The sequence below is a fragment of the Bacillus rossius genome, chromosome 1, assembly GCF_032445375.1.
Source record: "Bacillus rossius redtenbacheri isolate Brsri chromosome 1, Brsri_v3, whole genome shotgun sequence".
NCBI classification, from domain to species: Eukaryota; Metazoa; Arthropoda; class Insecta; order Phasmatodea; family Bacillidae; genus Bacillus; species Bacillus rossius.
The window spans coordinates 163,057,491-163,071,095 of record NC_086330.1 but is presented as its reverse complement, the minus strand read 5'-3'; the positions used below and the strand labels follow the sequence as shown (position 1 = coordinate 163,071,095).

The 13,605-nt window shown below is 33.1% G+C and overlaps 2 protein-coding genes across 5 annotated transcripts in view; one reads left to right on the top strand and one right to left on the bottom strand.

The window, feature by feature from the left end:
• The window catches only part of LOC134527077 (zinc finger protein 26-like), a 124,641-nt gene extending 117,259 nt beyond the window's left edge, over positions 1–7,382 (bottom strand). For 3 of the 4 annotated variants that reach the window (XM_063359420.1, XM_063359419.1, XM_063359421.1), the window contains exons 1-2: positions 7,193–7,373; positions 2,735–2,848 (exon numbers count right to left, since the gene is read on the bottom strand). In XM_063359420.1, the coding sequence (XP_063215490.1) occupies positions 2,735–2,848; positions 7,193–7,223 (145 nt within the window). In that variant the 5' untranslated portion in view covers positions 7,224–7,373. Of the gene's footprint in view, positions 1–2,734; positions 2,849–7,192 lie in introns of all 4 variants that reach the window. The other variant, XM_063359418.1, reaches the window with a different exon arrangement.
• A 19-nt stretch (positions 7,383–7,401) lies between these two features.
• The window catches only part of LOC134538668 (B9 domain-containing protein 1), a 41,976-nt gene continuing 35,772 nt past the window's right edge, over positions 7,402–13,605 (top strand). Inside the window, exons 1-2 of the mRNA XM_063380127.1 lie at positions 7,402–7,458; positions 7,792–8,004. Of these exons, the coding sequence (XP_063236197.1) occupies positions 7,402–7,458; positions 7,792–8,004 (270 nt within the window). The remainder of the gene's footprint in view (positions 7,459–7,791; positions 8,005–13,605) is intronic.

The window sequence follows — 13,605 nt, the reverse complement described above, 5'->3', positions numbered from 1 at the left end:
CGTGTTAAAACTGTAAGGTATTGTGTATATGTCACACAGACAAATGTGATTGCATGCGTAAAAATAATTCTTTCGGAATTATTGACTTAGAAATACATGTCTGAACACTACTATACATAGACCATTGATTTCAATGTGATTATTTGTCGGTTATTCACAAAACTACTTGAAAACCTCTATGGTGCCACCAGTACAGCCGTGTTGTGAATGAGTATTTTAATATACAAAGTTTCGATACCAAACACATTTAACAATTGAAATTTTCATTAATTTATATATATATTTTTTTAATTTTAACCGGTTACTAAATTAACAGCACTTCTGCATCAGTGGCGCAGGCAGTTTTTTAGTCACACGGGTGTCAAAATTACAATACTGGCAAACAGGCAAGATCCCAGATTGAAGTCAGTAGTTGGAATATTCGGAATATAAATAATTTAACAACCACGCATTTGTTAATAACGTTTTAACATTTAGGGATGTGATAATGAAATTGTTTACATTTCAGTTTTAGGATGTTTGGTATAAAATAAAAATTAGATACATTTTAAAAACATTTACTTAATAACAAACAATTGTCATCTGAAACAAATATAACCGAACATTTTCAGAATGCTAAATCTTTAAAGTAAAATATGTATTCAATAATCATTAAATCTTCAAGTAACAAAAATATATACCATAGGCCTACAGCAAAACAAAATTCTTCAATGCAGCTGTAATATAAATTTATGTCATTCAACTTTCTTCGTAAGCACTGAACCACAGTTTGGTCAGTATGACAAATGGAGTAAAGAAATCCATCCCTATCGGCACAGCCTACAAGCTTAGGTAGATTTTCAAGTACTTATTGCTTCTAGAAATTTTCTGGAAACTTCTATAAACTTCTGGAATATTTTTAGAACTAAATTTATATAACATCCTATTCATTCTCCAATATTCCTTATTGATTGACTAAATTTTTTTTATATTCCATGCCACAAAACTGTTTTAAAAGATTTTAACTCAATACATCCAGCACTGAATAACAAAGAATAAATTTCATATTATGTTTATAAAGGTATTTATGCATTTTTGACCTTCAAACACTATTTTTCATACCTTTCACTAATAAGTGGTCACACAAAAATTTGCTTTGGACCAATGTTTAAAATAATATGAAGATGGTTAAAAATAAATTTGAATGTATTTGATAGGAAGTTTTAAATTTTTTTTCAACCCCTGTTTTCACGGTACCTAAATAGTTTGTCTCATGAAAAAATGTTTTGTTTAAATTAAAAATAGGTTGATAAAATTCAAGTGTGTCTGTGAAAGTATAACTCCAAGGAAAATTTTTTATAGAAAGACTTCAAGTTACCAAGTACGTAATAAACATATTTAAAAGTTAATAAAATATAACTCAAAAGTCTTACCAATCAGCCTGTATCAACACATTTTGTTTATAAAAGTACCTCATAACTTAATTTGCACATACTCCTATCACTCACTTAGCACGACTAATTTGTTCTTAAAAATGCTTATGATATTCGAAATCGCGTATTCTGAAGCATTAGTTTCCATAAATAGCATGGCTAATAATTTATTTAATGTGTTCCAAAATTGTGCAGGAATACTCTTTACTTAATATAAATGCGTTGAATAACAATCAACTATAAATAAGTCACACCATTTATCTTTATATGCCTCTCATCGCACTTTGTATGACAAATACGACAGTACGTAATGGGAGATACATGGTTATGTACTTTATCGTCAGTCGGCTGGCTGACTTGCCCGCCTGGGCGTGACCTTCAACTCACGTCGCGTACTTTTCCAAACCATCCTTTACTGACAGTGAAACCGATATTACTGTCGGGATAATTATAATTTAATTTTTCAAAAATTAAAATGCTTATTCGTGTATCACCACCTGGTTCACACCAATACTGTCAAGCCAATTTTTATTTCATTGCAACATTCATCTAACAACCTTTTCCACATGAATCATCTGTTCATTTCTGTTCCAGTATCTAATGTCAAATATATTCCTGCTAGTACAACCAACAGCATCAGACTTATATAAAGTTTTGGTAAGAGTCCTAATTTTGTACGATTGTGCGCACAGTTGACTTGCTTAAAACTAAAGTGCGACCAACATAAGCGTGGCCTTCATGACAATCTGCGCGCCGTAATACTTCTAGTTTTGTCTCAAATAATTGAACACGATGCATTATGAGTGATCAAGCATGTACAGTTACCGGCAGTTGAATGGGCAGACGTTGCTTTTGTTTGAGTGAATTCCCTGCCACTGGCTAGACTAAGTTCACGGCCCTGTTTGTGGCCAGGCATGGCGGCATATGCGCGGACGTAAAAACATTTGGTCCTTTACACTCCATAGCCGCAATTTAACTTGCCATAGCTGATGTTTGTACAACAGCCGATAGCGTAGACAGACCTGCGCGCGCATATCTTCCCCCCTTGTTTGGCTAACTGTATCCCACGGCACGTCTGTTGTTTACGAAGTTGAAACAGAATTTGTGGTGTCGTGCTCAACTTTTTTTTGCCTGCCGAGATTTTGTGCTAACTGAAATTTACAGACGTGCTATTCAAGACTGGGGCAGTAAAATTAAAATCGCACTAAATAAATACGGGCAATCTGAAGACGTGCTAAGTGAGGGATAGGTGTATGATTATGTATTTTGCTTACATGGAATGGTTTTAAACTAGAAATAAATTTAATAAATACTGATCCAACCTGTAGAGTCACCAATATGTTCTTGTTTGTGGGCAATGAACTGAGAAATAACTGAAAACTGTTTCTTGCATTTTCCACACTGAAAAACATCGTCTTCATCTCCATTTTCCAAACCTACAAAAAAAAAAAAATAGGAAGGTTGATATTTTCTGTTCTTATACATTTTTTTTTAGTTTTTCTTAATAAAAAGAAAATAACTGACAAATATAGCACATTAATCAGTACTAGTATTTTAAATAAAAGTCCAAAATTATAGCAGAAAAATGAATCCTTTATATTCACAATAAAATATTCAAATAAGACTTTGTATGCCAATTGTTTAACTTAACACTGCAACATAAAGTACCCTCTTACTCAGTAGACTACCAATACGATAAGCTTCCTCGTACTTACTACAAGTGTGACTCACGCAAAGATCTGTTTTTAATAATAATAAAAAAAAATCATTTTACCTTTCTTTATGTTGTGTTGAAGATTTGTATCATAATTAGTAAATATCCTATTTTTCTTACCACTGAAGATAGTAGACGAGCTACACTCACTACACTAGCAGTAGCATATTTATGAATTAAAAGAAAAAAAAGAAAAATTTTATTTGTTGTCATTGTAAAATTATATTATAATAAAATTACTTGTCCATTTCGTATCTCTGTGAATGCTCGTAAAAAATAAAAATATATAATGCAAGTAATAACTGAAATAAACAAATACTTAAAAAATCGTATTTTACTCTAAAAATAACATAACATTAAAATAAAGAATTTGCTACAATCACCAACTCCAAATATCTTCTCAGTACAACAGAAACTATACTTACTAGGTTACTAACACATGTACCCCATGCTTTTTTTGTTAATTAGCATACCTGTAGATAAGCTAGAAGGTGGCATTTATATGCAGTAAAACATTTTCTTTAATTAAATTAAAAGGACCCCACATGTTAATATTAAGTGTTTAAATATTTAGTAGCAAGAAAGGAATTTATTTACATGAGTGTTGATGAGTGCAGCAGTCACGAGAGAAACAAAAGTTTATGTTTTGTTTCTTTATAGTGAATTAATTTAATGGTATGGTGTGAAGAATGAATGTGTGGTTGTGATAGTAGAAGTGATAAAAGAGAAGTGAACGAAGTGTTTGTGTGTCTGAGTGAAATAAATGCAGGAAAGGCTAATATTTTTGGCGTAAAAATAATATATGTACAGAGTAATATTGATAGTAAATTTAAGTCATATACTCAGGCGAGGTAAGTTTTTTTTTATTGTCCACATATTAGCTCTCAGTATACGGTATTTGGTAGGAGTAATTTTGTGAATGGAATTTAAGTCGAATGAACGGAAATGTGAAACAATGGTGCTGAAGTTGTTAAGATGGCGGACCCATGTGTAGCAAAATAAATACATATACACTTTCATAAACATACCACACGTATTGGGGTACCACATGAAACTTTATGACAGTGAAACTACCTTGGAATATATTTGGTAAACTAAAATAGTCATAGTAAAAAGTAATCACAAGTTTTAAAATAGGTAAGAAAACTGGCATTACACTGTTGATAATACGTAATCTCTTTCAAAAGTTATAATAGTCAAAGTAGTGCAGCGGCAGAGCGAGCGGTTGAGAAACTCAAACGGTAATTTCTGACGTGGTTCAAACCCTGTCACTGGAAATACTTTTTTTTTTGTATTTCTTGAAGAATATAATAATACAATATTGGTATTATAAATAAAGTTGAATCAGCTCAATAAGGTTAAGTTTTGTTTGTAGGAAGTATTTACAGACTGATTTCAGTTGATTATGCATAAACAAATGTACAAATGTATACTTAAACTTTTGAGTTTTAAAATGTTTTAGGTTAATATTTTAATAATGCCATATAACTTATAATCTGAGTGGTTACTTTAGAGTATTAAATGTTTAATGAATTTTAACTACATGGCAGTATTTTAATAAAATTCCTTGTCAAAAATTAGGTCCAAAGCAGGAGTTTAAGATATTTTAAGACTTCATTGCTTTTATCAGAGCTTTTTCTAATAATAATTTCAGTCTATTTCATACTGCTGTCTGCACATGATGGTTACAAGCAACATTTATGATTCAGATAGTGAATCCTAGCAGCGGGTGGAGAAAGTACATGTGTTCGTCCAGAAATTTTGGTACTTGAAAAGCAAATATTTTATTTATCGATATATTTATCACACACTGCATTATTTTAAAGAATTCTACATTAAATTTAATTTCCAAGTTTGTATTATAAGCTTATTGGCAATATAACACATGAATTGGCCCGTTACCAAGGTTAAAGTTTACACATCACTGGCAAGTACCTACTAAACCAATTGCTTAATCTATATTTATGCATTTTAACAATTATTTTAATTTTTGTGTAGTACTATTTAGTGTGAATAGTGTGAATTTGTTTGCTGTGTTTTGTGAGAGGAGTAACATTTTGTTTTAGGAGAAAATATGGATTTTTTTTTGTTTGTAAGCATTAAATTTTTTTGTTAATGTGAAAAGTCTCTTCCTTGGGGAAGATGACACTCGAAGTAATAACAAAGCAAAAGGTTTGGTGAAAGTGGGTCAAATAAATAAAATTGTTAATTTTTTATAAGTTTTTACCTCAAGGTATAGTAGGGATAATGATGAAATCACCAACAAGGCAGTACTGAAGTAATTACGACCTGTACCCCCTTACGGTAAAAGTGTGGGAAAAGGGTGTTTTTGATGGGTGTGATTTACATGCTTGTTCATCACAAGATGTTTCTTGAGGAAATGACATTAGGGTATGGAAATAACTATAACTTTGATATTGTGTTCAATACTAGAATAGGTAGAGCTTAAGTACCTACACACTTTATACCGAAAAGGTTTAAATCATAATAAAAAAATAATAGGTTCATGTTTATAAACGTGGTATCACAAAATATACGGTAATTTTCTCGTGTCATGGCTTTTACGAAAATAAAATAATAATATTTTCGAAACACCTTTTTTAAACACTAACAAGGTTCCTCTATTTACTGTAGGCCTACCTATAAACAGTGATAATAAACTACTACTGGTTTCTGAGAAATTACTGTTTTGTAGGTTACAATAGATAGCATATGCAGTGAAGTGACCGTCACCATGTTGTGCTTTAATTGCGTTATTGATCCTGTAGTTTTCCATTATGTAAAAACTTGTATATTATGCATTTGGATGTTATGATGCAATGGAATGTAAATAATAATTTTAAAAAAATTACATGATTCCTTAGTGTGCATCCAAACTCAAGCGTCAACCCTTGACAGGTATCTTTTAGCACTATGGAGGCGCAAATCGCCGACTTTGTAAAATGGCGCGTAACCTGATATAAAATGAATTGACATTGCATGTATAAAAAGTAGTAATTCCTTCCATATGTCAGGTTACATACTATTGCAAGTTACAAGTTGGTGCTTTGCAACTTTAAACTACTAAAAATAACCCTGTCAAGGGTTAAAACTTGGGTTTGGATGCACAATAGGGAATGAAGTGATTTTTTTTTAAAGTTTTTATTTACGTTACATTGCATTACAATATCCAAATCAAAAATATACACGTTCTTATGTAAGATAAACCACATGATCGGCAACACAATTAAAGCACATGGCAACAGCTGCTTCACTGCATAGGATATAAAATGTGAGACATTAATGGTAAGAAATGCGGTTTACAGGGTAAATAGGGGAACGTGTTTAATGTGTGAAAAACGTATTTTCTCAATTCTATTTTTATATTTATGGAAAAGCAGAAACATTAGAATTTTACCAAATATTCTAAACTGGGTGGGCTTTTAGTATAGAAAATAGTATTGTGATGTATACTGGAACATACCATAGTATACTTTACAATACCAAACACATTAATATCATAATAGAAATTAAATAATTAAATCAAAAAATGGTATCACAAACTATACTAAACTGGGCAGGATTGTACAATACAGTGGGTAGGTACTATATCTTCAGTAGCATGATATATAGGCCTACTAAAATAGGGTATGGCTGTAGTATAAAACGCAATACACAAAAGTAAGTTTCATAAAGAAATTTTTTTTTTTTAGCAAAACAAGCATGTGGATGGTTTCTGCTCAAAAACCCCATATTCTTGCACTAGACCCGTAAGAATATAGGGGTAGTAATGACGTCAGCGCCGCAACGTTGGTGACATAAATATTTCGTTGTAAACTACTCCCGCGCCATAAAGACACCGGTAGTAGCAGCACAGCACATTACCAGCAGTCAAACTGTGCTTTCAGAAGTTACCATTGGCTACAAAAATTTACTTAAATGTTTGAAAAATTATTCAGTTATTGACTGCTAACCACTTTCCTGTCATAAAATTAAGGTTATCATTAACGACTTGTCGTATTTTCAAAGAAAATAAAACAAAATATATAATTAAGTGAAAATATACCATTGAGATATTCATACGTACCATTATAAGAACTAAATAATAGCTGGGACATAATAGCAAAACCGACAATATTTTCAGCAATAAATCAAATTAGAGCTACTTTTGTACAATAAATCCAATAATAATCAATTCATCTCTATTTCAAAAAAAACAAGGATGCTATTTACATTTATCAACAGGTATGCAAACTCTAGCCCGCCATTATTACCGTGAAAAGTGATGCTGCCAATATGATGCTGTCATCGTCTAAAGATTTTGAAACTTTGATATCTAAATGTAAAGAAGAAGTAAACTTATATTTTCACAAATACATGTTTGTGGTAACAAGAAAATGTTCGTTAAATATTGTTTGTTTTAAAAATGAAAAAAACAACTAATTTACACTGATAAAACTTTTCTATACTTGTAATTAGGTAGAAATTAATTTGAATATTTAATGGGTAAATATGAAAAGCCAACTGAACAAAAACGTGGATAAGGCGTATATTTAATTTAAAATTATTCTTTAACTGTCAAAGATTTTTAAAACCAGTATTGATAATAGATTTAACTGAACTACATTTCGCCATTACATGTGTTTGATATTCCTGTGATACAAAAATAATTTTGCGCAATATAAGCGAGTAGTGTACTCATGGTATGCTGCCTTCTATGTTTGTTGTTATTCTTATTGCGGTATATGGTGTGTTTTGTTTTCATTTTTAAAAATGTCAAGTAGTAGTGTTTTCTTAGTTTCAGTGTTTGGGCAGATTGAAAGTGGAAACTTTTATGGCATTAATGATATTTACTGTAAATACTGCTTCACGTTTGGCCCGGATTGGGTTGTTACATCTGTAAGTTATAACTTTTAAAAGAATTTTTTGTATTATACTTATCTAGATTTTTTAAATTGAAAATAAACGTTAAACATAATACGATTATTATTAGTTATTGCTGCGAATGGGTAAAAACTCTGTGGCAAGCATTACCCCTACTTCCCTCGCATTCTCCTGAACTGAGCTACACTACTATGCTACATACTAGCCAATAGACACTCCTCCTCTAACACATTCCAATCCCCTATTGTTCTTACAACCATAGAATTTCACCCCTTTGCGTATTTCTTTTTTCCCTAAAGACCTTGGTGTTCTCCCTCCTACCTCTAGGCTTCCCCATCGCAACTCGTCTCCCCAGCTCATCCCAATCTCCCATTCCGCTCAGCACTTGGTACATCCTAACCAACCTCTCCTTCTGCCTTCTATCCTTTTGACTCTCCCGCCCAATTTCCTTCATCATCTGTGTTAAACTATATGCTCAGTTTTCGGTAAATATTTACTTGGGCGGTATTTCCGAAAAAAAAATGTTAAAAATCCGAAAATACCTTTATTTAATGCTCTTCAACTTCCTCTTGTCATTAAAAGTGGCGGAGGTAAGAAATTCCAAATACTTTAGGAGATATCAAATTTTTAAATTTCTTCATATGTAGTTGAGCGGTATTTGCGAAAAAAAATTTAAAAAATCCGAAAATACCTTTATTATATGCTCTTCAACTTCCTCTTTTCATTAAAAGCAGCGGAGATTAGAAATTCCAAATACTTTAGGAGATATTGAATTTTTTAATTTCAGCACAAAACCAGCGCATTCCTGTGGCGTGCGTGCACTATTGTTTCTTTACGTACGAGTATCTATTTTTTTATTGGATAATGATGTCACGTGATTGTTCGTGATAGGCCAGAATTCAAATGAACTAATACGTGATTATTTAGTTCAATTATTGTTTAAAACGGTGTTTAATTACCGCCTCCAACTTAGGTGAGTTTTTAACATTTCTAATTTTAAAGTATTATTTGTTATTTTGATATTGTTGCGCAAGTAATAAGTAACAAAAAAATTTACATGAGTTGTTACTGTACATCCTTTGTTATGGGTTTGTTAGGTAAGGTCAGTTACATTATAAATAATTTAAAACTAAAGAATAATTAAAATTAATTCACATTATTTTTAATATCACCTTAGTTTGAAAGTATTTATAATGTAACTGACCTGACCTAATCGACCATTTTAGTTTACTGTTCACCCTCTGTCCGGGTTTGTTTGGTCAGGTCAGTTACATTATAAATATTTTAAAACTAAAAAGCCATTAAAATTAATTCACAAAATAATTTTTAATGTCGGCTTAGTTTGAAAGTATTAATAATGTAACTGACCTGACATAATCAACCATTTTATTAATTACGCATTCACGATTCACGTATTCACGAACACACGGCAAAATAACAAAAATGGCGCCGCTCGAATGGTTCCACAGGTCTTGTATTGCAAAATTAAAAATTTTTATATCTCCTAAAGTATTTGGAATTTCTTATCTCCGCCGCTTTTAATGAAAAGAGGAAGTTGAAGAGCATATGATAAAGGTATTTTCGGATTTTTAACATTTTTTTTTGAAAATACCGCTCAACTACATATGATGAAATTTAAAAATTCGATATCTCCTAAAGTATTTGCAATTTCTTACATCCGCCACTTTTAATGACAAGAGGAAGTTGAAGAGCATAAAATAAAGGTATTTTCGGATTTTTAACATTTTTTTTCGGAAATACCGCCCAAGTAAATATTTACCTCATCACTATCAATTTTCCTCCACTTACCCTTCACCCGCCTAGCTGCTCTCCTCTGCACCCCCTCCCGTTCCCTCTCAAGCACTGCTGTATAAGGGTTCCATACTGCTGCTGCATACTCCAGCATTGGGTGAACCATTGTTGTGAAGGCCTTTTGATAATCTACTTTCTCCAGTACTCTTCCCAGCATGCCCAGACTGCTTTTCTTGACTACATTCTTCACTTGTTCCCCCCACTCCAGATTTCCTTGCAGCACTCCCCCTAGGTATTTATAGCTGGAGTCCTCACCTATAAAAACTCTTCTCCAGTCGTAGTCCCTCTTAACATTCTTTTTCCTTGTGAACTTGACCACTTTAATTTTTCCCACATTTATCCTCATTCCATTCTTCTCCACCCACTCTTCCAGTCTATTTCAATCCAACTGCAACCCTCCTTCCTCAGCATACCCATACACAACACAGTCATCTGCAAAGTGTCTCAGGTGCCTTTTTATTTCCTCCTTTAAGTCATTCACCCTGTGGCACTCCTGACGTGACATTTCATTACTCAGACATCTCGTTCTCCACACGTACCCTCTGTTTCCTGTTTCTTAGGAAATCGCCAATCCACTACACCACCTTTCTGTCCCTTACGACCCCCTCCATCTTCTTCATCAACGTCTCTTGAGGCACCTTGTCGAAGGCCTTCTGAAAATCAATGAAGCAGGCTTTGATTTGCTGTCCTTTGTCTACTCCCTTCAACTCCTCCCACAGGCCCGCCAACTGTTTTTCAAAAGAGTATCCTTTTTGAAAACCATGAACTATCCTTTCCATGATCTTACCTACCATCAATGTGATACTAACTCGCCTACAGCTTCTGGGTCCTTTATTGCCCCACGTTTTATATATAGGTATGACCATTGCCTCCTTCCACTCCTGGGGCAATTAACCTTCCTCTAGAGACCTGCTGAATAAAACCCCCAAGTACTCGGTAATCATCGAATGTCCCCTTTTTCGAATGGAAAGAAAAAAAATTAGGAAAACAGGGTTTTCACACACTGCACACGAATCTAAATTTACTCCTAAAGAATGGTTTCATATTTGCTGCTAGTTTATGAAAAAATTAAAATTTATCTTTCATTACAATACATGTGCTTTTATTCTGCTGCTGCTATTTATTATTTACCCACAGTAAATAGGAATATATGTTTTCCAAATACTACACACATTCTTGAATTAACCCTGCAAGGAAGGTTTCTTAATTCCCACTGGTTTGAGAAAAAAAAAATAACAGTTTACAGCTTACATTATAATACCTATGTATTCATGTATATCTATTCATGCAATCACTGACATTTATTGTTTTTTGTTCACCCATGTGTTTTTTTTTAATTTTTTAGAGAACAGTCAATGTAGGTGGTGTTGTAATAATGAAATTTGTTTATATAATGACAGTATTGCAATAAATTGTAAAGAATTTTTAATGCTTGTATTTCACATTTATTGTTGTATTAGAATAAGTATGTAATTTATTTACAAAATGTTTGTTTTGTTACAATGCATTTAAAGAAAGTACTATTTTGAGTTACCTTGCAATGAACAAGTCTAATGGGAGCCTAAACTTTGAATTGAATTGTTAATGTCGTTCATTTTCTGTGTGGAATACGTGCTGTGCACTGAAGTAGCTGACACATTAAATTTGGCAGTGTTTCGAGGGAATTATTTTATTGCAGTCATCATATATTTTGTGTTTGTTATGGCTGGTGTTCCATGTATACAAATTTATCCTGGGTCGTGAAGGCTTGATCCTGTGTACATGATTTCTGTTTTAGTTCAGTACCTCGAAAGATCCTGATGGCATGATCCTGTTGACTTGATCCTGTGGTACATGATGCTTGCTGTTTTAGTTCAGTATGTTGGAAGATCCTGCACATAAAGACATTGCAAAATGAAAAAAATTATGATTTTAGGTTGAAAAAAAAATTAATTTGATTACAATCATAATTCATTATAAAATAACAATATTTTTTTTATGTACTGGATCGTCCAATGTTCTGAATTAAAACAGCAAGCGTCATGTACCACAGGATCAAGCCAACATGATCATGCCATCAGGATAAAGCCTTCAGGATCTAGGGATAAACTTCAATCTATGAAATGGAAGATTTAGCAAATTTTTAATTCTCCATAGTTGGCTACAGTTGTCCTAAACAAAGGTATGCACAACTGCGGGTAAACAATGAATAGTGGCGCCATTGTGAAAACACAGGTATTATAATATATAAGCTTTAAAATGTTATTTTTCACGAACCAGTAGGAATTAATCAGGTTACATTAGGAACGTCTCCAGTACTTGAAAAACATATTTTTCAGTTTTTATTTACTTCTGGAAAACATATTTTTCAGTTTTTATTTACTTCTTTTTCCCCGAAGCTGCAACATCCGATACTGGTGTAGTAATGCAAGCTATAAACTATTATTTTTAACAAACTAAATTATAAATAAAGAAACCATTCCTTCAGGGTAAATTTAGGGCCGTGTGTAGTGTGTGAAAACCATGTTTTCAGATTTTTCTTTTCGATCTAAAATGTCGCAACTTCCGATAATTACCAGGTACTATATCACTGCTTCTCCCCCAAGTTTTACTAGCCCATTCCCTATACCATCCTTTGCCTATAGCTTTCTTACTATCTAGTCTTTTCACTATTTTCTTGATTTTTTCTTTCCTTAACCTCAGCTGTTCCTCACATTCCTCTGTGCCTTGCTTTTCCTTTGTCCCTTCCCACTGGTTTCCCTTCCCTTTTTTTAGCAGTAGGTAGCAGTTGAGTCTCTTTTTTAATAGCATAATTAATGGTTCCCTACATGCAGTGCTGTCAAATTTGCCCATTTACTTGTGTGCGTGTGTTAGCAATTGGGTTCCCTCAAATACCGAGAGGTTGCTTTGCCAACATGTCAGCCTTCTCCTTGGATCCCACCCCAATCTCCTCCTCCTGATTCCTAAGAATCGGTACCCCAGCCCCTGTGCCCTTTGTATTCGTGACAAACCCATACAACTTCTGCCAGTTCCCTTTGGTTCCCTACTCCAAGTCTCTGAAAAAGCTTTCCTTTGCTACCTTTATTTCTCTATTAAGCTGTTTTCCAATTTCTTTTAATCTGTCAAAAACTATCTCATTTCCCCTCTTCATACCCAGTTTTAGGATTTCCCTACAATAATAAGTTGGGTCACCTTCACTTTGATAATTTTCTGAGGTACATGTTGTTCCTGCACTCCTCTGACAATAATTGTGTTTTTACTGTAGGCCTATACAAATATTTTTTCCTTATACTTTCTGTAGAGACTGGTTTAGAAGTATATATTCATTTTTTCTCTTTATAAATTAAAATGATTACTTTAAAAATACCAAAATTAATTTTTTCTTCCTGACATGTTTTCCAATCGTTATATAAGACGGTGTTGTGATACTTCTGTAATTGCCCATTTTATAGTATGTTAATTGGTTGGTTAGGTTAACTACATTAAAATACTTTTAAATAGTGTGGATATGTTTGTTAGGTTAGCGACATTTAAAATACTTAAAAATTAGTGTTCATATGATTAGGTTGAGATATCTACTTTAGTAGCCTGGCTTTCTTGGTTGTAGCCGTGTCCTTTGCAAATAATTACCGACGTTTCGTTCAACATTGCAGTCGCCATCATCAGGGAGTAGTTACCTACTTAGGTTCTTACCAGTTGTCCTGCCTTTATATACTCTCGCCTGAGGGGAAGGTGCTTCCTAATTGGCTGACGCTGTGGGCCAATCAGAGCCTTCCTTTCTTCTGGTTGGCTGGGCTGTTTTGCCAATCAGGGGTGATCTGTCTG